General features: G+C 47.9%; 3 protein-coding genes across 4 annotated transcripts in view; 1 reads left to right on the forward strand and 2 right to left on the reverse strand.

The window, feature by feature from the left end:
- The window catches only part of dnajc17 (DnaJ (Hsp40) homolog, subfamily C, member 17), a 35,388-nt gene extending 13,892 nt beyond the window's left edge, over positions 1 to 21,496 (forward strand). Inside the window, exons 9-11 of the mRNA XM_030356631.1 lie at positions 248 to 328; positions 1,135 to 1,251; positions 17,993 to 21,496. Coding sequence (XP_030212491.1) covers positions 248 to 328; positions 1,135 to 1,251; positions 17,993 to 18,124 — 330 coding nt within the window. The 3' untranslated portion in view covers positions 18,125 to 21,496. The remainder of the gene's footprint in view (positions 1 to 247; positions 329 to 1,134; positions 1,252 to 17,992) is intronic.
- LOC115543935 (cdc42 effector protein 3) lies at positions 5,136 to 9,942 on the reverse strand. Of its 2 annotated transcripts, XM_030356634.1 has the most exons (3): positions 8,858 to 9,942; positions 8,464 to 8,607; positions 5,136 to 7,620 (listed from the first exon to the last, which is right to left on the reverse strand). In XM_030356634.1, the coding sequence occupies exon 3, from the start codon at positions 7,480 to 7,482 to the stop codon at positions 6,880 to 6,882; it is 603 nt and encodes a 200-aa protein (XP_030212494.1). In that variant the 5' UTR covers positions 7,483 to 7,620; positions 8,464 to 8,607; positions 8,858 to 9,942; the 3' UTR covers positions 5,136 to 6,879. The 2 variants fall into 2 exon arrangements, with proteins under 2 accessions (XP_030212494.1, XP_030212493.1); XM_030356633.1 differs by lacking the exon at positions 8,464 to 8,607 and having other exon boundaries at positions 8,858 to 9,939.
- Positions 21,497 to 22,359: 863 nt separating the features above from the next.
- Positions 22,360 to 23,939, reverse strand: gchfr (GTP cyclohydrolase I feedback regulator). The gene is made up of 3 exons (XM_030356636.1): positions 23,780 to 23,939; positions 23,419 to 23,513; positions 22,360 to 22,623 (listed from the first exon to the last, which is right to left on the reverse strand). The coding sequence occupies exons 1-3, from the start codon at positions 23,930 to 23,932 to the stop codon at positions 22,494 to 22,496; spliced, it is 378 nt and encodes a 125-aa protein (XP_030212496.1). The 5' UTR covers positions 23,933 to 23,939; the 3' UTR covers positions 22,360 to 22,493.
- Positions 23,940 to 27,166: the final 3,227 nt, after the last annotated feature.

Consider the following 27,166-nt stretch of genomic DNA (forward strand, 5'->3'; position numbering starts at 1 on the left):
TTCATCTTGTATATGTTACCTCTATTTGCAATTTTATTTGCCCTATCTTCCACACATGGTGTCTCATTAGAATGCGTGTTTTGTTCACCTGAAGCATTGTACCCTGCCTTTTCCATTTTATTTTGCACCCTACTTGTGTTCGCCGTTGCTCTACTTGCCCGCCATTTGTTTTGCATTTCCCAAGGTCACGGTTTGTGCTGAAATACAAAACCCTAATTTAAATGTTCTGTCCCTCCCTTACCTCCAGTACGGGGATGTTTTGAATGTGCTCGTGTCAAGCAAGAAGAAAGGAAGTGCTGTGGTTGAATTTGCAACTGTCCGAGCAGCTGTAAGTACCTAACTCTTTCCCCCTTCAGTCATTCCCCCTGCGTTCTGTTTACCCTGTAATATCAATCTTTTTCGCCGAACGCGACGCACCACATTTGCATAGACCCGCATTTGTTTACCCCGCGCCGGGCGCTGACGTGGAGAACGGCCATCCCCTGAGTTTGATTAGCACTTGAAGGGTAGATGCTGTGCAGCCTGTAGAGACTGAGCCCCCCCCCCCCCCCCCCCCCCCTTCCTTCCCCGAGGACCAGTCTACCAAACCAAAGTAAGGCAGAGCCGTTGCGGATCCTCTCCTGAAGGGATCTCGGCGCGCTGATAGGAACCAGCAGAAGGGAAGGCAGGAAGAGCCCCAGCCGCCTCATTGATCTGTCTGGCTTCTCGGGGGCCCATTGTTGTGATTGTTTGCTGTTTGAGTTGTGGTTCTTCTCCCCACCGCGTCATGTGGTTCCCTTGTAGAAAACACGTCTGCCATTCCGAGCCGATCCCGATCCAGTGCCTGTGGTCTCCAGCGGCGCAAATTGGGGGGGAACCAGAGCTGTGTTGGGGGGGGGGGGGGGGGGGGGGGGGTGGAGGCAGGCTGGAGGAGGGAGGAAGGAGGCGGGAGGCGGGGGGGGGGGGAGGTAGTATGAGTTCAACACCCCATTCGTGCATTCCTATTATTTGTACATGCTTTATGTAACCAAATACATGGTCAGGGGAGGGCAACAATAGTTTTTCAACCAACCACATGGAAAAATGTCATTTTTTGATTTTAATTGTGGTTATTTTATTTGTGGTCGTATTTAATTATATTATTTTTCTTTTTAGGAGCTGGCGCTGAAGAACGAGAGGGGCCTGAACGAAAACCCCCTGAAGATCTCGTGGCTTGAAGGAGAGCCAGAGTATGTCGCCCCGGCGTCTCTACCTGACCAGTTTTCGCCTCAGGTAAGGCTACAAGACACGTGGCCACAATGACCTCCTGCTCATGAAGAGCCCGTCGTACGTATAGCCGGGGGCGCAGAATACGCTCGCTTGGGATTTCTTCCCGCATGGCCCACTGTCACCGTCACCCGTTACTCAATCGTACTCGCGTACAGCTCATCCAACACAAATGCCAATCTCCAAAACAACCATCCCACAAAGCGAAGCATTGTAAACCTCGAGGTTTGATTTCTGTATCGGGCGGCGCAAATATTGCCCCAGTGATTCGGTTGCTGAGCTCCTCTGGTCCGACCCCAGAACAATGTGTTTGGTTGAACGGGGCCTCGGTTTGTTTGCCTTAGAGCAACCTAGAATTGGCCGTCTGCTGCTGGCCAGAGGCCCGGCGGCCCACAACTCATTAACAGGCCTGACCTATGAGACCCCAGCCATACCGGGTCTCCCTCAGCGAAACCCTAGCGGTGTGCTTTAATGGCCGCCTGGCACGAGACGCGGTTCGTAAATAGCTGCACTCCATTCAAGGCCTGCTGGATTCCTCGCCCCCTCGGAGCGTATTTATGTGGCGTATTGACCAATGAACAGTCTTTCGAAACAATTATCCACAGTGATTGCACGTTTGACGCCGTGTCTGTTCTCGATTGTGTTGCCGTGCGGGGATTTGTGCGTTACGTGTCTGCAGTAGTCTAAGTGGTTTGGATGCAGAGTGTAGAACTGCACGCATCAGAAAACCATATGTAGGGGGAACCGTCTGGCTGTGTTGAGGATTTGCTGCCTGCCGCAATTTGGGAAAATTTCAGTAGGCTGGCTGGCATCTGGATGTATTATTTATATTCCATCCCTTGTATCATGTATACACGCCAGCACCACATATACGTCCGCAAATTTTTTTGTCCATGGATAGGGAAAATTAATTTCAGCCGTATTCATCAAGAATACACAAAGCTGCGGTTCTACTGAAGTTAGCGTGAGGTCATTTCTTTCTCGATCAAGTCTACAGCCGCTTCTCCCACTCAAGGCTCTACACTCAGGAAGTCTGTACAAGTGCCCCCCCCCCCAGACTTGTGTGAGAACTGCTGGTGAACCCCCCCTCCCCCCTCCCCCCCCACCAATAGCCGGACCCTCAGAGTGGTGTCCCTGTCTCGGACGCCCTCTGTCGGGGCCGACCTCACGGGCCTCCCAGCCCGCACGCTGGGAATTGTCCCGCTAATCTGATTAAATGTTATCACAGTAAGCGAGTTAGATTCTCAGATATCTGCTGCGGGTTGCTTCATCTCGGTCTCGGGCTGCGTCTCTTGCTCGCCGGGTTTGGGAATGGAAATACGACTTTGACTTCGGCAGGCTAATTTTCACATTAGCCAAGAACATGAACGCACCCGCTCAGGAGGCCTCCGCATGACATAATACCAGATCCAGTGTGGATATAATTGATAATAATAATAATCTACACCTGGTCTCAGCTCAGCGGAGAGCAGGGGAGAACCGGGAATGACCACTCTGGAGGGAAAGGGTGTCTCGTCCCTAGAAAGTCTGTAACCGAGAGCAGCACAACCTCATCTATTCTCTGGCCGAACCCGCACCCACTCACCCTACCCCCCCTAACCCCGCCAGCTGCAATCACATAGCAGGCGCTGAGGGAGAGGACCCAGCCTTCGTATCCTTATCCATCCAGCCCCAGCGCTGAGGGGGTCAGGGCCTCACCGCGGCCAGCCAAAGACACACACGTACGCAGACGCCCACGCATGATCTCAGCCCCATCTCTTCTGCAGGGTTCCATAATTGATAGGGAGACCCCCCCCCCTCCCTGCTCCAGCACCTCGGACATCCCTCATAGCAGCGAGGCTGGGGAGATGTCCAGTAGACGTGTAAGCCCCCCCCCCCCCCCTCCCCCGTTTAACACCGGGGATCCGCTTGCTTTTTAGCTCTCTGTGAACACGGCTCGTACGGCTAGGATTTGGAACAGATTTCCTCTTTCTAGGTATTTTCACTAACCAAGCCGCTCCCTCCGAGTCTGGAGGTGCGTGTGAGGCTTGAGCTTCACCAGACTTCTTTCTAGTCTATTGGTACTTGTTTGTCTTATGTATTACGGCATGAATGTGTTTTATTTTCATGGGTGTCTTTTGAGATACAGCGACGGCGACTCAAAGCATTGTCATTTCCGCCATTGTGATTGCGACAACGTGGGTTGCTGAATCACCGCACGCGGCACGCACTACCGGGTTCACGGAGCGGCAGCCTGCACTGTAAACTACTGTTTTAAGTCTGCCACTGGCAGGCCTGCTCCTTCCACCCAGAGGCAGAGTCATCACATCCGTGTCACGACACAAACCAGATGTAGCGGATCAGCTCCACTGGAATGGTTTCCCCCAGCATGTGGATCAGCTCAGGAGTCCTAAAATAAAAGGGAACTCACGTAGGCACGTCGAAACGCTGGCCCAAATACTGAAATGCTCGTCTGGTGTCGATGATCTATGTGCGGCGACCTAGCAGCCTCTGCTGGCCCTGTTGACGACGCTGATGAAAAAGCGGTGGGCTCCCACATAGTCTCCCTTTGCCCCGTTGAGGGTTGAACACGGAAGGACGTGGGGATAAGTCATGTGTGCGGGACAGCGTCTCTCTAAACGAAAAATGTTGTGCACAGTGAATAGCGATGAATAGCCCTGTACAGTGAAAACCTCTCTGACACGTTTTCGGTTCAGTCGTGGGATGTCGAATGCATGTTGTGATTATGGGGTGGAAAAATGTTTTTTACGGTTTGCGGTTCCTCGAGGTCTTATGATATGTTTCATCACGCATATCGTGTGAAAGGAATGGCAGCGTTGTTTTGGCTAGGCCTCTTAAACACATTATAAAATGAGAGAGAAACCTAGTTAAATAATATGTCTTGACATTAGAGATATTATTGGATTCATTAAAAGAGCGTGTGTGAATACTGTAGCTCTTTGCTGCATAGTTGAGCATTAAGCCGTGCTGCCAGATGTATTCACAGGAGGATAAGGTTATCAATGATTCCACATTTGGGCCAAAAGTGAATGCCAGATGTGATTTTCAACTGCGATGCTCCACAGTCTAAAATACTTTGACAGTCTATCCAACAACAACATTAAAGGTTGATTATTTGTGCCCTTATTCTTCATCACCTCATTCTTATTCTTCATCACTCAAAGAGGTGTCTTGTTGAATCATGTGGTGATTATCGTGGCCGTAGAGCTAAAGATTTACGTCCGTCTTATGTCGCCATCTCCTCTTGTTACAACCATAGGTTTAGCACATATAGGCTGGCTATATCGGGTTACACCTAAGTGAATTTGATGAAACATTATTCCATTCATGTGAATACATAGACAGAATTATCATAATTTCATGACTTTCATTTGTTAATTTGACATGCTTTGCATTTAATATATTTACCGGTATATAGGTTTTTTGAAAAACGAAAATCTTTCATATTTGTTTTTATGTAGAAATGGCATATATCAGGAAATTAACTTTTGAAGTGAAAATGCTTACAGCTATTGATTTGAGTTTAACAGGTACACGTTCTCTTACAGGTGTAGACATGTCGGACAATTTGAATAACTGTCAGGTTTCATTCATCCAGAACAAGTCTGTCGAAACATTGACCTAAAGGTTCTCTGAAAGCGTTTGCAGTAGGAGTGGTGAGTTGTAGTGTGAATAAACAGTCCAGCCACACCCTAGTTTGTCATTGAACGCCACCTCCTAGATATCTGAGTGCACTAAAGGGCAAGCCAGCCACATTTCTACCAATCCGGGGCTTGTAGCTTTACTACAAATCCTAGGACATGCTTAGAAGCAACTCAGTGTTAGAAGTCCAAGCTAATGTCAGTCGAGCACATAGCTTATGTAAACAACAGGAGACGAGCTCTCTAAAATATTGTTCAAAACAGCTCCTTCCCCAAAACCACATATCTTGGAATTCGAAAGATTGTTTTCTTTATTTTCAAAAATATAAAAGTGGTACAGATTCAAATGCAGGAATGTTCCCAACGGGTTATGGGTAAAAGAAAAAAGTACAACAAGCAGAATTCGGTTCATGGAGCGATAGAGAGATGTAAAGTACAAACACACCAACAAGTGTGTCCATTGGGTTTTGCATCAAATCCAAGTCTGTCACTTGACCTCCATCAGGGGGGCACACCACTGGGGGTGGGTCTTTCGACAAGACCCCAGGAGGGAACTAACACTGCATGCGGCTGTCGTGACAGCTCCTCGGGAACAGTCTCCATCACTGTCTGTGCTAAGGGTCTGGCCGATTCTGCACCTGAATCGACTGAAAAGTCTGCACGTCGGGTGTCGATAAGGCAAAAGGGCCTCTGAATGCCCGTCCTTTCACATGTGCGTGCGTGAATCCATCCTTTTTTTTATTTTGGTGGTGTTTGTTCAGCAGGTAGTGTTTAATCCCTCATCAGAGATCCTGCTTGTAGCAATGGATGTCTCTGGTCTCCCTCCCACCACGGCCCCCTGCACATGTGGAAGTATCGCATTACCCCTTACCACTTTCCCTCTCTCGTGCCACTCACAAGAGCATGGGACACCGACTCACAGCTAAGAAAACAGCCTTCTTGATATTTTTCTTTTTGCCTCAGGTCTTGGGCCTGAGGCCTGGTTTGGGTTGAGGCCCGAGCTGCCACCAGCAGCTGCCTTTTATTGAAAGCAGAGGTAAATGTTTGTTTTCACTGTGTTGTTGAGGTTGGAAACTGGGGGGGGGGTACCTTGGTCTACCTTTGAGTGGGGCCTCTGGGGTGCGTGCAGAGAAGTAATTGCCCCAGGCACACGTTGGAATGGCAAGGACGCCGAGAGAAAAATACATCACTCGTGGGACTCGCGTTCCGTCCGCATGCTTCCTACGGTTACCTAAAAATGACAGCCTGGAGTGACAACAATCATCTTGTCTCTGTGCAGACGGGCTGGAGGTGATGAATAAAGGAGCTCACCTATTAACAGCCTCTTCCGCCGTAGCGGGTTATGTTAGAAGAACATTAACTTTTTATTATTTGTTTGAGCTCACGTCTCCACGGGTGATTGGGTTTATGTTTGAACAATTCAAAGGATCACAGACAACGACAACAAATAGACCGCAGACTCTGTTTTGTGTAGACTTGTTTCTGCTGCCTGGGCCTGGCCCTTGGACCCTCCCCCCCCCGGGGAAACCCCACACCTGATGTGCATTTGGCAGTTGCACCTAGTCGAATCTCACAACCGGTGATTATTATAGGTTTTACGAAACAAGATCACACTAGTTCCACCAATGTTGTTGGTCCACAAGTATGCATTCTTTTGCACCATTTCTTGCGTTAAAGTTAATGCTTTTTCTTTGCACGCTTGCTTCACATACACTAAGCTGCAGCCATGTAACATGTGGTTTATTCATCCTAGGGTAACATAAATTGTCCACAGTCTGCTCTGGAAGGGCAAAACTCTATACCATAACCAGAGCGACTTCTGTGCGGTGGACTTTTTGTTCATAAAGTCCTTTACCTTGAAATTCGGAAAAAAACAACATTCCATTATTAGAATCTGACATTATCCCAAAATATTAGATCGATACATTCAGTTTGTACAGCGACATCGAATCACACTGATAGGACAAATACATTAAAGAAATAGTCCTCTCCATCAATGGTGCAGATTCTCCATCACCCGGAGAACATCATCAAGGATAGAAGGACCAAGATCCAGGCTGAAGGAGAGGCTGCTATCCTCCTCCTTCAGCTGACTGGCCACATCCTCCGAACAGGTGGCGCTGGAGTCCCTGTCGCGCTCTGAGCTCAGGCTGCCTCGGCTGGGACTGTGCCTCAGGTTGGAGGCCCTGTGCTGGTACTCCATCATGCCGTCCATCTCCTCCTCCATCTCCTCGGTGTCCAGCAGGGGGAGAGAGCTGCACTTCTTCCTCTTCTGCGGGGCATGGCGTGCCCCGTCCCACCCCGGGTTCCCAGGGGCCTCCTCGTCCAGGTTGAGGCGAGGGGGCTTGGGGGGCGGCGAGCAGGCCAGAAAGAGGTTCTGCTCACTTTGAGAGCTTTTTAAGAGGAGGCTGTGGCCCTTTTTTAAGAAGGAAAGGTCCCCAAAGCTGTCCGTGTGGGCGTTGTTTCCAATGTGGGAGACGTGCCGGAAATCGGCCAAGGGTAGGCTGATCATGTTGACGGACAACACCTCCCGGTGCTTTGAGTTCAATCTCCATCTCCCTGAATACTGCTTCCGAAAAGTGGTCCTTAGTGGCATCTTGGCAAGCTTTGTTGTGATACACTTAAAAAAGTTAGTGTTTGTGGACGTATTTGTCTTTATTTCCTGCTCCAATCGTCTGTCGATCAATGTTTGGCTCTCACAAAGAGGTAAATCCTAAGAGCATCTCGTCTTCAACTAAAAGAAGAGAAAGCAAAAAAGGATGGTTCGTGTTAGAGAGACATTTGATTTGAATTAACAATGCATCCAAAATAATAGTGTTGCATATAGTGCACCTGCTCCACTTTAAATGTAATTCATCAATATTTGGCTCCTCAGGCGGGCCGTGTTCCAACACAAGCTTAGGGCCATACCCACCTAATGGTTAGTTTTCAGATCCTTATTTCCAGTAAAGCAGATGTGGTCTGTGATGAAGCTGTGAATTGGACCTCTAATTTCCGGAACACTTCTCACAAAACACCTATTACTTGGACCCTTTATATTTTGTTTTGGTTCTGCTTTTAATCTTTCAAATTCAGGACCATGTGACTTCAATGCTCAAACGTATTTATGCCAAGAAAGGTTTGTTGTAGTGTGAGAGTTGCAGTTATACACAAAGGACCTAAATTAATTCAATATGGAACGCAGCTTTCTGATTTCGACAACAGTGCTTCCCCAAACAGTAATATTATTTTTCAATGAAAACTAAAAGAAATTTTTGAAGGAGCTTAATATCGACAATGAATGTAAGCAATGAATCTTAAAATATTTATTTTTGGCATTACCATAGAACTTCAGAGGATATGCATGCGTTCGTTTTAAAAGTAATATTTTTACTAAATTACCTTTGCTTGAATCATAATGTGATTCAAGTTATTATTTGCATTTCGTGAGCTGTATAAATTGTATTAAGTAGCCCACAATTTGGTTTATCAACGCTGACATGTCAATTGGATGATATGAGCGGTCTCTGTACATTTTACAGTCTCACAAACAGCTCTGCCCACATTAAGATCTGTGTTCGTGACTTGAAACACTCACTCCGTAAATTTGTAAGGCACTACGGCAAACATGTTTTGTTGGCCCGTAAAGGTTTTATCGGTACTTTAGTAGCAGCGGGCGGTCCGGGAATGTGGACACAACAGCATTCCTTTCCAAACATGTCAGTTTGGCCAAGGAGGAGCACTAGAAATTAAGCCACAAGGATCATATTCAGGAAAAAAATGGGAAAACGTGTCCCAGTTTTAAATGAAAGGATTCCAACAAAGCGTTTTTTTTAAAACAGCCTTCCCGGTTCTACTAGGAGAAGGCCCAATATCCAGACAAATATGTTCCCATCAACTGTCCACAAAACAACAGATGATTTGAAAGGACTAAGAATTTGGCACTCTTCGAATCCTAGTCGACCACAGAGGAACGATCAATTTGTGCTTACCTTTCTTTTGGCGTAACAACCAGACTCTTTTGACACCCACACAAACAGGCAGCTCGGAAAAGCTACGCTCTGACTGCTGCTTGTAAAGCCGATAGGATCCTTTGTGACATGATAAGGCTTGTTCAACAGCTAGGGAAGATCATGGTGCTGCAACCCCGACACAAAAATGGAGTCTCTGGAGACGGCGCCTTCCGTAAACACGAGAGCCAGAGAAGAACTCCAACTGTCAAAAATAAAATAGTTCTTCAGGATAATCAAGTCGGCCTGAACCTCTTCCCTTCACCACACTCAATCCTTTCAGATGAAGCCGCTCTGTATCCGACCCCAATGCCGCTGTCGCCTTGTCCTCAAAGGCTTTCCCGGTCCAGTGCTTCAGTGAGGAGCTCTCCGCAGGTGTGAAAAGGGTCCTTCCTTTACACTGACAGATTAACCAGGCGAGGTCAGAGAACAGGAGGCCCAAGGCAGTCAGGTGAAGCCTGAGGTTCTCTGGTGGCTGTTTGCCAGCCAGCCAGTCGATGATGTCATCTCCTCTTTGCTCCGTGAGTCGCACGTTGAGTCACTGTGAGGGCTGGGAGTCGCCGGCAGTTGGATTGGGTGACTACCTGAGGAGAGAGGTAACGATGGGAGGGAGAGGAAGAGCAAATGACACAGAAAGAGAGAAAGAAACTGAGGAAAAACCTGTTCGGGAGCCGGTTCCACGTTGGTTCACAGCCTGTGACACTGGTGATCCCCTGGCAGAGAAAAGGCGATTTGCAAAGCTAATTTAGCGAGGTGTAGTTTGTTTGCACTTGAGAGCGCAGGGGGTTGTAGGCTGACTCCGCAGAGGTAAGGCGCGTGTTTGACTGAGAGAGGGAGTGCATGTGTGTTCCTGTTTCGGGGCTTGTGTGTGTCTGTGTGTGTGTGTGTGTGTGTGTGTTTGTGTTTGTGTGTGCGTGTAGCAGGAAGTTATGAGAAGCGTCATCAAACGCAAAGGGGGACTAGCTAGCAGCGGGGGTTAACTGATCACGTAATCTCCATGTCATTGTCCCTCTTCTCTGCCCATTTCCTGATTTCCTGCCCCATGTAGGCTTGTCTAAAGCCCTCCTCCCCCCCGCCCGCAGGCCACCACTGCCGGTGCGTATGCCTCACTGGAGCCCTATAGGCTCGCTATGCAGTCCCAGCAGCCTGTCAGCCACAGACATGCATGTGTGGGCAAGTTGGGTTTCACAAGGAAGATAACTTGTTAGCGCCCTGCAATTCCCACACCTCCGACATGCACAGCTTTTGTCCTTGGAATGCTGCACTGATACTGGTGATTAAAAAGTGAGTCAAAGAGCGGGATGTGGTGTTCCCGAATGTGTGCGCTTTTACGTTTGTCTTGTGATTATGGGATTTATTATTTCCCTCTCAAGTCTCGCAGCCATCACATGTGCCTTTGATCCCGCAGTTGTTTGTGTTCTTGACCCCTGTCTGATTAATCATCTCCGTTCTTTGTCCCAATCGATTATATAGCCATGTTCTTTTGGTCTTTGTTCAGCTCTTACCGTAAACCATTACTTTTTTTGGTTTTCTTCTCGTCTAAGAAGTGTGTTCCAGGCAGTGAGCAGTACGTGCTTCTGCTACCCCCGTCCCCTTCCCAGTCTGGACTGCTTCACCTCGCCTCTCTTGAGGTCGTCCGCTGAGCGTCGGGGAGCTCACAGCGCTCCCTCTCTGATTACCTCCTCCCAACCCTTTCAAACGGGCACAATTACTCACGCACACAGGCACACGATCGCCGCGCTAACCTAAAGCAGACGTGCAGCAGTGGAGTGTAACATGGCCAACCGTCTCCGCGCATCTGCACAACCGCCCTGTTGTTGGCGGCGGCGGCGGCGGCGGCAGCCACAGCTTGTCTCGGGCGCGCCATGTTGGAGGAACCCTGAGCAAAGGCAATGCGACGCTCTCGTAGAACACGACGTCGGGGCCTTCCTGTGTGTGGGTGAAGGGGGCGGGAGCGGCGCTCATGCCTCTGCCTTGTTTATGACATCCAGCCCTGGGGGTTGAGGGAGATGTCTTTGGCTCGGCCTCCGTGTCTGGAGTGCGGGCTTCCACTGGGCTTCCTCAATCACCAAACTGCAGGGGGTGACTGCGGTCGCTCTGGCGATTCCAGACGCGAGGAAATACCTAGGATGCTGCATGTTTTTTGTTGTTGCGTTGTTTTAGAAAAAGTGTTTCCAGATATGGGTTTGGAGTGCCAGCGGTCCGGAGTGAGGATATGGTGGATCATTTTCTCGGCCTCTTTGTTTTGTGTTCTCTACTGAGTTCTTCCCGTCCCCCCCAGCATCATTTTATTTCTTGAGCCCTTAAGACAGCGAGCAGTTTACAAAAAGCAATGTTTTGTCTGTCCACTCATATGGAAAATGTTATTCGGTCAAGACTCGACAAGCCTACAGACTTCGATTTCTGTCAGGTTCCATCAGACGTTTTAGGCGAATGAGAATGTCTTAAGATCAAGAGAAGGTAAACAAAGAGTGAACCAAGGTGAGCCGTTTGTCCGTGTGACGACGTGGTACCTTTTACCGTCACCGGAACGACTTCCTCCCTTTACAGTCGTGACGTTGACTCACCCACCTTGACCGCAATCTGCATCACCTTCAATCAATCGTCGATCTCAACTAATGTCGTCAGCCTTTCAATTCATGGATGACTCTTATGTGGGCGTTTGTCTGGTTTCTAAAGCGTTTGCTGAATTATCTCCAGACATTGGGTTGCGTAATAGCACCGTGACAGGCCAGACTATACTCAAATCCAGGTGGCATTTAAAATCTCAGGATCCACCGCTCACAGCTTCAACGGCATCGCTTGAAGGCATCGATGTGTAATATTAGTCTGGAGGTTTATGCAACTAATCTGCAGTTCTGTCGTCTTGAAATTTATCATTATTTGTTAAATAATTAATAATAATAAGCCTTAATAGTTTTAGCCTTTTCATTTGGTCTCTTGGTGCTCCTAATCACAATTGTAATATTTAGATTCCTTTAAAGTGTGGAGTTTAAATTCCCCACATTAGGCTGTGGACTTTGAAATGAGGATACTAACATACTGAAGCAGTGAACACACACGCACACACACCACTGGGAGCAGACATTTCACGTTTGTGAATCACACATGTTTGGAAGACCATCATTTTGTTATTTTTTCTCCCATAACTTATTTTGGCATGTCCACGGGTTAGACGGCACTTTCTCCACGACCCCTCTGCTTTAATAAGAGGGCTTTTGCAATCAGACACATTTTCTTTCCTCCGCCTTAAGGCTGTGATGTGAAATACACAATTCCATTGCATTGTGAGATATCAAAAGTGCAGGCCAAACCCCAACATCTCTGTTCCCGGAACCCAGCGCTCATCCATCAGGGAGAGAAATGCCAGGGCGCTGGGGGTTCAAATCTCCACTGCCTTTTCTCTCTGTTTGTTTTCTTTTAACGCTTCCAAGAGCAATGTGTCTCCCTCCTTCACTCCTTCCCTCCCTCCCTCCTTCACTCCTTCCCTCCCTCCCTCCCTCCCTCCCTCCCTCCCTCCCTCCCTCCCTCCCTCCTTCCATCCATCCATCCCTCCCTCCCTAACTCCCTCCCTCCCTCCCTCCCTCCTTCCATCCATCCCTCCCTCCCTCCTTCACTCCCTCCATCCCTCCCTCCTTCCATCCATCCCTCCCTCCCTCCTTTGCTCCCTCCCTCCCTCCCTCGCTCCCTCCATCCCTTCCTCCCTCCCTCCTTCCATCCATCCCTCCCTCCCTCCCTCCTTCACTCCCTCCATCCCTCCCTCCTTTGCTCCCTCCCTCCCTCCATCCCTCCCTCCCTCCCCCCTTCACTCCCTCCCTCCCTCTGTGGTGTCCGTGGAGGCCGGTCAGTGGCGGCCCCTCTCCTGCGGGTGCTTATGTAAGTAAACACGGGGCGCATTCCTCCCCCGTGGCACACTGTCCACCACGCGCCCACTGCTGGAACACCGCCGGCCCAGACCGGCTCCTGAAGTGTCCACTGACCTTCAACTGACGGCGTTATTTCTGTCTGAAGAAATGACTTTTGTGGCTGTGAGGTCAAAGATGGAACCCCCCGGTGGAAAGCACGGGGGGGGGGTTGAACAATAGGAAGCTAAATAAAGGGTTTGGATTGAGATCCGTGCGGCACGAATATACAGCGTTTCACCATGCCTTTACACAAACAGTACGCTAGACCAGAACGTTCTGGGGTTTTTCTGTCTGCCAGCTCCCATAATGAGCGATGATTAATCCTCCACCAGTCCTGATGCCTGACTTTCCTCCACGGAGGAATTTCACCTTGGCTCCAGTGTGGCATGTGCTATACCCCTAGCCGCCACCGCTGTTTGTTTTTGTTAGCAGGGGAGCACGGACACACACACACACACACACACACACACACACACACACGCGCACCGCTCACATCGTTTGTACACACAAACACATACGATACTTTCATACTATCCAAATTAGGATCTCAAAATAAGTGTTTGCCATCCATACATCACGTTCAGTTGGCATGCACACAAACAAATGCACTCACACAAGCACACCGCACCACACATGCACATCAGATAAATAACTCTGTGATTAACCTCACCAGAGTGCAGAGTTAGAAGCTAGGAGCTCCGGCGGGACCACAACGCAGACTTTGGGGGGGGGGGGGGGCCTCTCAGGGTACTGGCAGAGACGTGGCTGTAGTCGTCCTCACGGCGCTGTGTGAACTTCTGGCCGAGAGGCGGTGCTGGCTGGGGACGGCCGCGCCGATGGCCTGTGTACGTGAGCTATCGCTTCATCCGAACGAAAAAAAAAAGACTTGGTAGCCTCACGAGGTACAAGGTTTAAAAACATGGCATGAAGGCGCACCACGGCAGCGGGGAGGGGGGCCCGTCGTACCGTAACCGGAGCAAGCCATCGGGGAATACAGACGTTTCAACGTTTGCATTACGATTCCTCTCTTTTTTTTGCTGGGATTAGGAAATGGAGTGGTTCTGGGGTTCAGCCGGCAGCCAGGCAGCTCACTGTCACTGGTGACCCCTCTCTCGCCCCCCCCCTGCATCTCATTTTGGGTGTTCCCTTTGTCATTTACATTTAAATTCACATCCATGTCCCCCCGAAACCACGTCTGCCAAGGCCCACTTACCCCCAGAGTGCAACCAGAGAGAGTGTGTTAAAATTCCTCCGACATTACGGCACAACGTTTTTCGAGCGAACCAATAGCGTGGAGCACAACACCGTTGGACAACGACGTTTGTTGGAACGGTTCAGAGCAGCTTAATTCGGTTTGGCCCCTCGGTCGGGATGCTGTTCAAAGCGGAATCAAACCGATCGCTTTCGAGCGCTTGGCGATCCCTTAGCTCCTCGGTGTTCCCGGGCCGTGCCATGTTTACTGCAACGCTGCAAACCGTTTAACGGCTGCCTCTTACCGTAACGGTTTGGAAGAAGCTCCAATTCCGTTTGAATCTAATCGCTTCATTGGTCTGAGAGGAACTTGATGTCCGCGAGGTTCAGCCTCGCACACATTGATGAAATTGTCTCGCATGTCATCTCTTCCTTTCTTAAGCATTAGTTCTTGTCAGATTTAAAGTTTTGAGGCTATAGTGTGTTGTTATTTTGCCTGGGACATTTTATGAAACGGTTGGAGCCAAAATCTCCTAATCCTCTTTTTTGCTTTTCTCATATTTATGACCTCATTCTTCTTTTTTTGTAATCCTGATCAAATATTGAATGCTGCTGTTATGCTTGTAGGAATGCCCTTACCAGCCAGTGATCGGAATAAAAAAGGTGATGTCATTCATCGTTAAAGGTGCTCTAGTTAAAACTTAGACGCTATAAATTGGGTGTGATGAGTTAGAAATGCCATAGCCATCCGTCACCTATTGGCCAGTTAATTCTTCTGAACTTTCTTTTCAACTTTCAAACCTCACCTACTCCACCTTTAAGCACTAAACTGATCAATGATTTACATTTTTTACCTTGATCCAAGCTGTTGTATTGAAAGAAATTGGAGAAGAACTTTCAAGGATGTGTGAAAGATGCTCTATCATTTATTTTCTTCTCATTTACAATACTCTGTATTTTAAGTCAAGGGATTACCGTGGGACAGGATGGAATGGTTTGTGATTAAACCAAATCCCTGCCCAAACATTTGCGATTGTATTTGTACCAGGGACTCTGTCTAAACTTGGACGCTAAGGGATTTGCATGTGTGCAAACACTCTTCGCAACCTCACTAGCACTAACCGATGCACCCACACACACGCACGCACACACAGTGAGCAATGGCATCATGTGCAGCTGAGCACAAGGCCCTTGGCCCCCTGTGTGTTACGACGGCCCGCGCTGCGTGTGAGTGTGGTGCGCTCGCTGACTCACGGCGCCCCATCGTCCTCATGATGTCATCACTGACCCCGGGGTCACAGCCCGCTGGAAGGTTTTAGCGACCTGGCCACGTGACACAAGACCCTTTCGTGTGTGTGTGTGTGTGTGTGTGTGTGTGTGTGTGTGTGTGTGTGTGTGTGTGTGTGTGTGTGTGTGTGTGTGTGTGTGTGTGAGTGTGATCTGTCCTGAGTGCATGGGGGCCCATCTCCTTCCCTTCCTCTCCGGGCTTTGAACTAGGGGGGGGGCCCTTGTTTGTGTTTTGCGGTCTCCTTAGTCTCTCTGGCCCCCATTGTTTATTGGAAAACACGCATACCCACACACTGACATGCACACGTTTAGCAACTGCACCCCAGTGTTTGTTTACAGAGTGATGCACAGGCTAAACATGTATGTTTTAAAGGCCTTCACCGCGGGCTTGGAAACGTCCCCTGGTAGGAGGGGCCATGCGTCACACTTCCCAGCATGCACCTGTGACTGTCCGCAACCACACTGCAGTAGGAGCACTAGTGCAGTCCACCTATGACCAAACAGAGATTAAAAAAACAAATGCATCCATTAAATGGTTCGTCCCAAATGCCTACGCTTTAGCCTCACTGGTGATGCAATGTCAGACTCTGGCCAAGAGAGGGCGTTGGTGGACGAGGCCAGGGTGGAGGGCCGCCTAGGGCCGCATGTAAAGGTTCTCGCCGGGTGTGAAAATGCACAATTTCGTGTCCCGTTTAATTGAAGATGAGAGGGCTGTTTGTTTACGTAATGGCGCTCGCGTGATATTTCATAGTTGCGTGTCAGACGAGGGTTTGAGCTCACATTACTGGAATGATAATAGCAGCCTTCCTCCGTCCAGGGGCAGGAGGTACGCAGAGGGAGGCGGGGGGTACTTCCCCTTGTGGACCTGGCTTCTCCCCTCTGGTCCACTCGCCTCCCCCCTTCTCCACCAGCTTCACCTCCTGGTCTCGCAGCACATGGATGTCGGAGTCCCAGTGATGGTTTCCAGATGCTGCAGATCGCATCCACAAAGTCTCTCTTGCTCTCTCTCTCTCTCTCTCTCTCTCTTTCTCTGTCTCTGTCTCTGTGTGTGTGTGTCGCTCTCTGTCACTCTATCTGTCTCTCTCTCTCTCTCTCTCTCTCTCTCTCTCTCTCTCTCTCTCTCTCTCTCTCTCTCTCTCTTTCTCTGTCTCTGTCTCTGTGTGTGTGTGTCGCTCTCTGTCACTCTATCTGTCTCTATCTGTCTCTCTCTCTCTCTCTCTCTCTCTCTCTCTCTCTCTCTCTCTCTCTCTCTCTCTCTCTCTCTCTCTCTCTCTCTCTCTCTCTCTCTCTCTCTCAGCTCACTGTCTTGTTAGAGACCCTTCCTTGGCAGCGCAGGTTTCCTGAATTTAATCCTTTGAATCAATGGTTTATTCTGTGCATAGCTTGCGTCCCACTATGGGATTAAGGACTTTGCGTCTGTTTACTATTTACCTGGAGCATACCCCCCTAGATGGACAACAGGTTGTTGTTTGTATAATGTCTGTGCTATACATTATGAGGCCCCTGTTTTTTTTTCCTTTTAAATTGCAGTGGTTGTGAATGTGCATGATTGTGTGAGTTATACATGCATGTGCTACTGACATACAGTGTGTGTGTGTGTGTGTGTGTGTGTGAGTGTGTGTTGACTGGGCTGTGCTATAGCCTGGCTGATTAGCCATTAGCCGGTGGCTGCCCGACTGCGGCCTCTCTAATTCTCCCCACAGTAAGAGAATCCCTTGCGTAGCTCTGCCTGTCACGGCTTTTCAAAGCAATCACACACACACACACACACACACACACACACACACACACACACACACACACACACACACACACACACACACACACACACACACACACACACACACACACACACACACACACACACACACAGAGAGAGAGTAAGCTCAGGACCAGTGCCAAGCCTGATCCGCGGCGCTCATTTTGGGCTCAATGACCTCAGGCAGCAAAATTATTCTGTCACTGTTGCTTTACCGCCTACCGAAGGCCTACGCCGACGCCATCGTCATCATCATCGCTGTCGGATGGTAATGGAGAGGAGAGCGTCTGAGAGCGTCTGCCCTCCTTCCCGCCGCGGCTCCTTAGACACTCCCTCCTGAAAGCGAAGGCTGGCGTTTCCGCGGTGACAACGGGGTCAGCACTGTCTGTCTGTCCACGCTTCGTTGCCGTGATCTAAAGCCCAGACCCCTTGTTATGCCACAGAGGCAGACACGTGTGTGTGTGTGTGTGTGTGTGTGTGTGTGGCAGCCTTGTTTATTGGACTTCCTGATGGACCGCAACTCTGTTGCCACGGCGCCGTCCCCATCGGCGGGTTCATTTATATCGTCACGGCAATGACCGTACCACTCATCCGGCCTCTCTGTGATGTGAAGCTTCTTTATGATTAACACGTTGGCCTGAGCTCCTTGACTCAGCCACCATTAGCGAGGAGTGGACACAAGGGTCTATTATGAGACGCTAGCCGATGGTGCGTGCATACTCAACCTCAACCCCCGTCTTTCAACCCCAGGAGTACCGCGTCATTTGGTTCAAAGTGTTCATAATGTAACATGCAGACGGGAAATGGTGGCGTACTTTGTGTAAGGGATTGTGATTCATAGCCAGAAGTGCGTGTTGAGATGCAAAGAAGTCGCTCTCATCCATCAGTGATTGTATGTATGTATGCATGTATGGAAGTATGTCTGTATGACGGCCTGTGCCTCTAACCTGGCCCCTGTGCTCCCCCCCCCACTAGGCCCCGTTGAGCACGGAGCGCGACTACGAGAGCGTGGTGCTGATGAGGATGAGGCAGGCCGCGGAGCGCCAGCGGCTCATCGAGGAGATGCAGGAGGAGGACGACAAAGCAGAGGCCAAGGTCAAGTCCTAGCAGGCAGGGAGAGAGACGGGTTCCTCCTCTCGCACACAAACACACCCACTCTGCCTCCCCTGGACTCGGGCTTTAGTTGCATAAAGCCTCTTTATGGACGTTTGTTGTACATTTTTTTACGTTTATACATTTTATCAGCGTTATCAAATGTGGGGAGAAATAAATCTATTGCAGAACGGTAGAACAGTGTGTTTTTAATGAGCCATTGTCGTCATTATGATCCACTTTCTCCTCAATGGAATTGAGGAGATCAGAGGAGACATGATACAAACCTGACATGCCAAACTGAACCACTGGACTGGTCTACAGCGACGTGGTCCCAAGAGCTGAACCATACAAAATCAAGGTTCTCTGCTAGGCTTGTTTGTTTCCTGCTCTAGTCTTGTTCATTTCATGTACCATGAGCGTCATAAGATTGGATCGGACGTTATCAGACAAAAAATGAAAACGAATTGGCTGTGCAACACAAGATCTCATCCAAACGCTACAATCGTGTAATTTGCATGTCAGTAGCGTTCTCTCATAAACCGAGACGACTAATTATCCTCAGCCGTAGCGCGCCACGTAAAACCGTCATCTCTCTCGTCACCGGGCTCGTCGAGCTGATCTCAAATGAGTCGAGTCGTCTGGCGCTCCAAAGCCGCAGACCGGGCCGACGTGATGATGTGGAAATCATGTCTGCTCCATGCAACTGAAGAAAAAAAAGCAACTGTAATCAACGGCCGGGGGAACGCTAGGTACACACGGTTTCTATTGGAATTCCTGTGGGCTCATGTGATGAAAAGTGAATTTCATTTTTCTTCTTTCTGTTTCGGAGCGTGTCCGGTACAGAGAAAGCTAGTGGTTATGATGGTTACCGAAGTCCTTTGTATACAATCCATCTTAAGCACTCCTCTAAATTGGGGAGTCTGCTGGGAGTGTACAGTTTGAAGACTGCACAATGCAGTTATTTATTTCAGCAGACTTTTCTTTTTGTACACTGTGGCTTTACCTGTGGTTAATTTCCTTTTTTATTGGAGATACCCAATTAAATACAAGTATGTTGCAAAGCTTGGAGACTTGAAATTGGATGTGGGGGTAGGATGTGCAAGAGTAGTAGGGCAAATATCTGAACCAAATTGATAGGAATTCAAATGTTTATTAATTTCATGTACTGCTCGATTCTTTTTTCTTATAGTAATGTTTCTGTACAACCACAAATACTTTGCCTCGCGAGGCAGCTGGATTTACTAGCTCACGAGCACGCAAGACTCCATCTTTCCAGGCATCGAGCCAAGCAATAGTGTTTGGACCAATAAGCGTCCTATGAGGAACTATGTGATCTACGTGATGCATGATGGACAAATGGTTCATCCGATCACCTGGCAAGCATTTTCTGAAAGTGCCTGCCCTTTTCCAAACACTTTCCAGGGACGACTTCCCAGATGGTTCGGTGTAACCACCCATCTGGATCATCAGGTTAACAAATCTAGGCACACAACCAGTACGGTTGTTATAGATCCAAAAGGCCAAATCTGCACCTTGACTTTTACAACAATAATTGCAATAATCTAAGTTGTGCACTTCCAAGTGTGAAAGCAGGCATCACAATACAGGTGTTGGAGCACCAGTCAAAGCCAACATACAGGAGACTGTATGTTGACATTTATGTCAGTATTATTCCCCAAAGTACAAGGTATATTGTTTTTTTACACTGTACATTTCTTGGGTTCATTAATGAGGGAGTCACAGTTGCCATCCTTACAGCCTCTCTGATTGAGCCTCTCAATCATTTAACAACATTTAATTCATATTCAATTCGATATTTGATTTGAGTTGTGAAGATGAATAACTCAATAGTTCCAAAGTTGTATCAATGTTTTCTTCAGGGGAATAATATTCTCATTAATGTTGATATTCCTTGTGTCTGAAGTTACGAGGATGGGTGCGTATTCAGTGATAATGGATTGGCTGTACATGTTTTCATGCAAACCACCGTTATACTCTTTTTGTTTTTAATTTCACAGTTCACTCCCATCCTACCAGAACACATCAAGTGTCTTTAAAAATGTAACTCTGTACGTACCCTGTGATTTCCCCCCCCCCCCCCCTCCCCGTTTAAATGAATTTCCTCTGAATTATGTTATTCTATTATTGCGCTAAGCTGTTCCCCATTAGCGTTATGCAACTGATTCCAAGCAGATACTCTGTGCTCCTCGTGTGAGCCACATCAAGTTAAGACCCCACCAGTGCCCACTGCCAGACCGCCTGCGGTCAGCCCTACTCTCGGGACCGTGTCCTCCCTCTTTCTGTCTGTCTGTCTGTGGCACGTCGCTCTACCCAAGTGGAACCATGTACTGTGTGTGCGCGCAGCGATAGCGTAACCATGTGTCTCTTTCCGCGGTCGCTCACCGCCCTGCCTTGTCACTTCCCACGCCGGGGCTGCGACGCTCTGACTGAAGTTGCGCGGGGAAAGCCTCACGGACATCCAAGCCCGCGGTCCCCGGTTCCCAACCCCCCCCTCCCCCCGCCGGGCCTGCGCTGCCCCCCTGTGGCCCGCGTTGCACAACAGCGTCCGGCTGGGGGACCGTTGCCGGTGGTGTTGGTGGTGCGGTGATCTACATCTGCTCCTCCGCCTCCTGCTGCAAAATCCCCTGGTCAGATGGTTCTGTTTACGCGCAGCCCCAGTTTCTTTTTCAGATCCCGGCATCGAGCGGAGGGGAAAAAAGCCCCAAAACACACAAACCCGGGCCAAGTGACAACAGAGGAAATACAATTACAGGAAACGCACTCGGTGCCAGCGCTGCCCTGAGCCCACGGTGTCTCGCGCTGCATGCAAACAAATAATTAGAGCCGTGTTGCAGGGGTGCATCCAGATGACAGCCGCGCTCCGTACCGGCGCGATGCATTGGTGTTGTTCCCAGCTGAACCGTTTGAGCCTCAGTGTGACAGCTATCAGGGCCCAGAGCCGGGGGATTCTCAGGACCCGTTCCCTCTTGCTGCTGCTGACAATCAGCCAGGGGAACTGGGTTGGCTGGCCTGTCCTGTGTGTGTGGCTGACTTGCCAGATTGGTGATTGAGGCTGGCTTATCTTGTACTGTAATGAAGCCAGCCACCCAGTGAGCCACACACACACACACACACACACACACACACACACACACACACACACACACACACACACACACACACACACACACACACACACACACACACACACACACACACACACACGCATACGCGCCCGCACGCACACGATAAGATAATACCAAAGTCTGTTCTTTCTCTTTGATTGCATTTCAAATTTTTTACTGAGGATTTTGTGTTCTGTTCTGTTTCTTGGGATTGTTGTCATGATGTGTTCTTGAAGTAAACATGGAATTCTTAACAGTGTTACATTGCTTTATTCCAGCACATATGTAATACATTTTCTAAATCTGAACAAACCATAGGTAACACATTCAAATATTTAAGGACAATGCAATGCAAAAAAATATACTTATTTGCATAGCATTTATATAATAATAATGTTTGCAGATATTGTCATCTGTCTATATAAAATATACAACACTGAAAGCAGCAATGCTGTTCGAAGATACAGCCTATAAATGGCTAATAAATGGAATTCAAGGTTCTGCACACTCTTTCCTGTAAGCAACATATAATCTTATTATAATCTTCTGTCCAGGAAATTAATCTTCCACATTTCTACCAGTTTTCATCCATTTTATGAAATGAAGACAGGATATAAAAACAGAAAGGAAATCCAAAGATGACATTTTAAAAGTCCCTGCCAGGAGTTTTGGGTAAGCTAGTGATTCCGGGAACTGTATTTCCCATGATCCTCGTCACCTCCGTCAACTCTGCATTTGTTTTGAGGAGAGAAGCAGGCGAGCGTGGTGATCATTTGCAACAGCTGTTTGCAATGTGCCTGTGTAATAATTATGTAAGGTGTCAGGAACTGTTATTATTGCAGCCAACCTTTCTGCTGGCCAACTCGGTGGCCATGACTCGCTGATGTTTGTATCGGAATTTAGTAACAGCCAATTTTCTGACACAATTCCCACTGGACTATGTATTTAGGCCATGTCCACACTACCTCGGCCGATTGTAAAGAAAAAAGCTTGTTTTTTCACTGCTCAAATCCAACTGAGCTTTTGGATAACGTAGATTAATCTGAAAACACAGGCCTTCTGTATGGACGGAATAGCTCTTGACACGTATTTACACACATCAATATGTTTGTGTAAATTATATATATATATATATATATATATATATATATATATATATATATATGTATGTATATGTTTAGGGTGGAAGGTTTGGGAAATGCTGGTGAAGAAGCTAGCATGGACAGATATCTGGAGGGGGGGGGGGGGGGGGGGTGCTACTCTGCGTCTCGGTGCAGGCACCACACCAGGGTTTGTCCCACTCCGGTCATGGTGAGCACGCGGAAGCCGATCTGCTCCAGCTTGTTGAGGACCATGCGGGGGGGCTCGTCCACGTGGTACTCCGAACTACAGAGGTAGAGAGGCGGAAGCACACACAATCATGGTGCTGCGCAGTGTGTGTGTGTGTGTGTGTGTGTGTGTGTGTGTGTGTGTGGGGGGGGGGTGAGACAAAGGGAGGACGGTGGGTTTCATTTGCTTTTCTGGGATACTTTCTCTGGGAAAATCCAAGCGCTGTTAATTGTTTGTGTGCTTGTTCACTTCCTCCCACACCTTGTTTTATTTCCCAGCATCCTTTGAGTCAGATTGCCAATGACAACACACTGCCTGATCTGTATTTCATCAGCTGGGATGGTTTACTCCCAATCTGCGGAGCAGCAGAAACCCTCTGCAGGACATCTGCCCCGTACTCCTCTGGGATGCAACTATTATCAAATGATTGCCAGAATCAAAGAGAGAAAATATTGTTGCCCAACAATTCACTTTTTCTGAGAAAGATTTTGGGACAGCCCAAGTAGAGATACGTTGACTCACACTGAGAAAACTAAGGAGCTTGGATTTATATTTATCAAATGTCTTTAAATAGGCCTCCAGTGCACGTTCAGGGAGATGTCATCCTTAAAAACACAAATGCTGCCCACTTTTAGCTTTAAGCCAAATCTTTTCATCTTTAAATTAGATTAATACATGCAGTATGTAGGACTATAGGAACGATAGCGTCACCCCACCTGCTTTGAACATGGATTGCATAATTTGCCTTCTATTGAAACGGGGAAGGCTGCACCAGATTGAAGAACAGCTTTGAAGAACCACCAAACCTCCCTTGGACTGGCCGTAGGTATCGATTTCCAATAGGCTACTCACAAATTGTTCCCCAACATGGTCATTTTCCTGGCTCCCAGGTAATTCATGACAGCAGGGTCTGAGTCCTCGTCTCCGACATTTGTTGGACCGGTCTCCTGTACGAAAGTACAGTGCAACTGGTAGCACTGTAAAGTTATCTATAAGGAACCTTCTAAAATACAAAAACAGCAGCTCACTGCATAACCTGTTGAGCTGAGCTTTCACTAAACACCGTTAGGGTGCATTCTGTTGACAAAATGAAAATAAGAATAGATATACGGCTACAAGCAAATGGTTTTATTTATGCTTATTCACAAGCGTTGCAATAGCACACAATTTGATGCACAATATCTGTAACTCAGAAGGAATGCATGATACGAACCAGTCGAATTTGAGTACTGATGAGTATATACGGCATCCTGTGTCCTTGGCTGGAGACCGCTGGTCCCTGGGGGTGAATTATCTTGGGAGACGCGACTGTCTGCAGTTTCACGTTCTGCTGACAGCACTGCATGGAATGCGGAAACGCCCACATTAGTGGACCAATCACAGCCTCTGCTCAGCATCCGGTGACCAAGCTGGTTGTTTGCTTCGGTCCCGCGCACGGCCACTGATCAATTAGTTGGTTTTGATAGTAAACACCTCTCTGTGGAGACACATATTCGTATTATGCACTTATAAATATGTATTTGTTTATTTTATGATTTATTCTACGTTTTTTCAGTCAATACATAAACAGGGTTTCATTGCAACCAACCCTATATATATATATATATATATATATATATATATATATATATATATATATATATATATATATATATATATGAGTACTTGATTTGTGTAAAATAGCCTAAAATCAATTTTACAGAATATTACACATACTATCCCTTAACACAATTCACACCATGTAATTGCTAGTCGAAGGAACACTGTCTGCAACTCCAATTTCCTCTCAGAGATTTGTTAATTTCCTACTCAGAGCAGCAATAACAAGTTTTGGATCTGGCCGGTGAGCGGAAGGGAAATTAAAGGCATAAACAAAATCCCCAAAACAATGTCTTAGATGCTGATACAATCAGCAATATAAATATATCAATGTGAAGCAATATGAAGGTAATTTATTTTAATGCCGAGGGGGGCTATTATATATTGGTGGTATTTTATCTCACGGTGGGCTTATAGTAGTCACATGATGAAGATGAATTCTGCTCAGTGATAATGTTGTTTGGAGTGATCGTAGAAAAGTGAACTCTAAGTGAAATACAAACGTTATCTCTTCTTTTAGACACAGGTGTTACGAACTATAGGCTGGCTGAGAATATCGCCCCCAACTGGCTCATGATGTCACTGCTGCCCCCCCGTAGTTCACCTACTGAATCTATACGGATCTATATGTCGAGAAATAGTGTTCATGTGGACCGTTTGCCATCTAAAAACACACACACATGCACACACTTCTCTCGAGCACCCCCCGCGGTGACTGGCTGTGCCGGCTGTCATCTGGTGTTAGTTATTGGAGTTTGGGGTCACCTTCTCCCGTTGACCTGCGGGGGTTAGGAGTGGGTCCATCTCCATTGAGGAGGAGCACAGGAAGCACTTGTGTGTTTGGATGAGGTCTCCTCCCTCACCTTCTCACCGGGGGGCCGTTGCTGTGAGGTGGTCGAGACATCCTGCATGCACACCTAAACAAACTCACAAGCTGCTCCCATGATTCATAGCTGTGTCGTGTGAAGTCAACGTAACTTAAGAAAACATACAACAAACTGAAAAAGGAATCAAAATACGATTTACCTGCTAGCACTGTTGGCTTTTGCAAAATAAATAAATCCTTTTCTACCGAAATAGTCAAGGGGGCTAAACTATCTAACAGTCATTCAATCCAATATGTAATCATGTAAATGAAATCCAATTGCTTTTAATTTCACCATTTCCCTCCTTGCCACATATTTTATAAGGCAGGGCTTTACCTCCCCCGCCCCCCCCCCCCCCCCCCCCCCCCCCCTGGCTGGAACATGTGGGATTTATCAGCTGCTAGAGGAGTGGAGAAACTTGGACCTCACCGTTGCTGCTATACGGCGCTACATTCATATCCCCATGTCCTCTGAGCGCCTCCTAAATCACCCCAGCTCGCTGTAGGTGCAACGCGCACGAGATGAGCTACTTTAGGTCCTGATAACCTCGATACTGAACAGAGTGCACCCAGAGCGGGGGAGAGGGGGAGAGAGGAGAGGGGAGAGGGGGGGAGAGGAGAGCGCTGGGGCAGTGCCGGGCCTGCTGCGTGCTGATAGAGTGGGTGTTTGGTTTACTTAGCGTATTGGTTTACATCACTTAATAGAGATGAAGCACTGTGGCGGTGAACTACTGTATATGTGGAACATCTATTTCCTCCTCCTCCTGCTCCCAGTGGGTCTGGAGAGGAGAGGAGAGGGTGGTGTGTGTCTGTGTGTGTGTGTGTGTGTGTGTGTGTGCGTGTGTGTGTGTGTGTGTGCGTCGTTGCGTGTGTGTGTGCGTCTGGGATTCTAAGTGTGCAACGCCTGCAACTTGCATTAAATATCCTCGGAGTGATCATTCTGTATATGACCTGTAGGTATGTCTCTGCATTTCTCACTGAGCGGTCACCTGGCACACTCGCCATTCTGCTCTTCATACTACTCATAACAATTCTTCTCTTCTTACAATAATAACACTCTGTCACATCATTATGTCGGCCCTATGCAAAAGTAATTTTTAATAAGGGACAAGTGACCTTAAACCCTGCAATCTAAAATGAACTATTTGCAAAGGACAAATCCAAAATGATCACATCACTCTTTAATTCCCTCAGCAAATGGATTCTTCCAGGAAGGGTTTCCCCTAAGAGCAGAAACATTTGAATCAAGGGACCCTGCATCCATCAGCACTACATTCTTCTACTCTGTATCCTTAATTGTGTGTGTGTGTGTGTGTGTGTGTGTGTGTGTGTGTGTGTGTGTGTGTGTGTGTGTGTGTGTGTGTGTGTGTGTGTGTGTGTGTGTGTGTGTGTGTGTGTGTGTGTGTGTGAGTGAGTGTGTCCCTGTGCGTGTGTGCGTGTGTGCGTGCAGGTGCGTGCGTTTGGCATTGGGTCGGTAGCCCTAAACTCTGCTGTGCATTAAGCAGGACCATCGGCCAGAGGAGAGTGAGGGAGGTGGGGGGGAGTTGGTGGTGAGGTTGGGTTTCTTTGGGACAACGTGTCCTTTCAGTGTGTTTCATAAGCTGGAGAGGCACTGTGAGAAGATTTCACAGAGTCTTGACCTGTGTGCTCTGGACCACTAAGCCCCGCCCACACTCAACACCATTCTGTCCACACTTGGCCTTAGTTTGATTGATTCGCTTCAATTAGATTCCTCCATAGACGCAGGATTTTCCTATTTTTTTCACCATTCTGTAATTTTCCGCTATATTAAGCATCAAAACTGAGCACTATTTGGGTGCAAATTGTTTTCTTTGGATGCTGTCTGCTCTTGGTCATTTTGATGGGGGTTCTGTCAAATCCAAAGTCTTGAGCCTTCCACACATACCAGCTCCTTCATTAGCTTTTATTGGCCTTACCATTGAGGTAGAGCGTAGTTTTTCTTGTTAAGTCATAAAACAGTTGAAAGCAATATTTCATTGCAAACCAGACATTTTATGAGTGTTTGCTATCAAATTAAAATGATTTCCGAGTTATATGAGCTCATGTTTTCGGGTAATTAAAACCCACCAAAAATTCACTTGCTTCATAATTTGTCATGTGTCATCAAAACTATGA

The sequence above is a fragment of the Gadus morhua genome, chromosome 5 (genome assembly GCF_902167405.1).
Source record: "Gadus morhua chromosome 5, gadMor3.0, whole genome shotgun sequence".
Taxonomy (NCBI): domain Eukaryota; kingdom Metazoa; phylum Chordata; class Actinopteri; order Gadiformes; family Gadidae; genus Gadus; species Gadus morhua.

Coding starts and splice junctions, on each gene's coding strand:
- LOC115543935 (XM_030356634.1), bottom strand. CDS start 7,482: ATGCCACTAAGGACCACTTTTCGGAAGCAGTATTCAGGGAGATGGAGA.
- gchfr (XM_030356636.1), bottom strand. CDS start 23,932: ATGTGGGCGTTTCCGCATTCCATGCAGTGCTGTCAGCAGAACGTGAAA. Junction 23,514..23,779: donor TCAGTACTCAAATTCGACTG/GTTCGTATCATG, acceptor ACTTTCGTACAG/GAGACCGGTCCAACAAATGT. Junction 22,624..23,418: donor ACCATGTTGGGGAACAATTT/GTGAGTAGCCTA, acceptor CTACCTCTGTAG/TTCGGAGTACCACGTGGACG.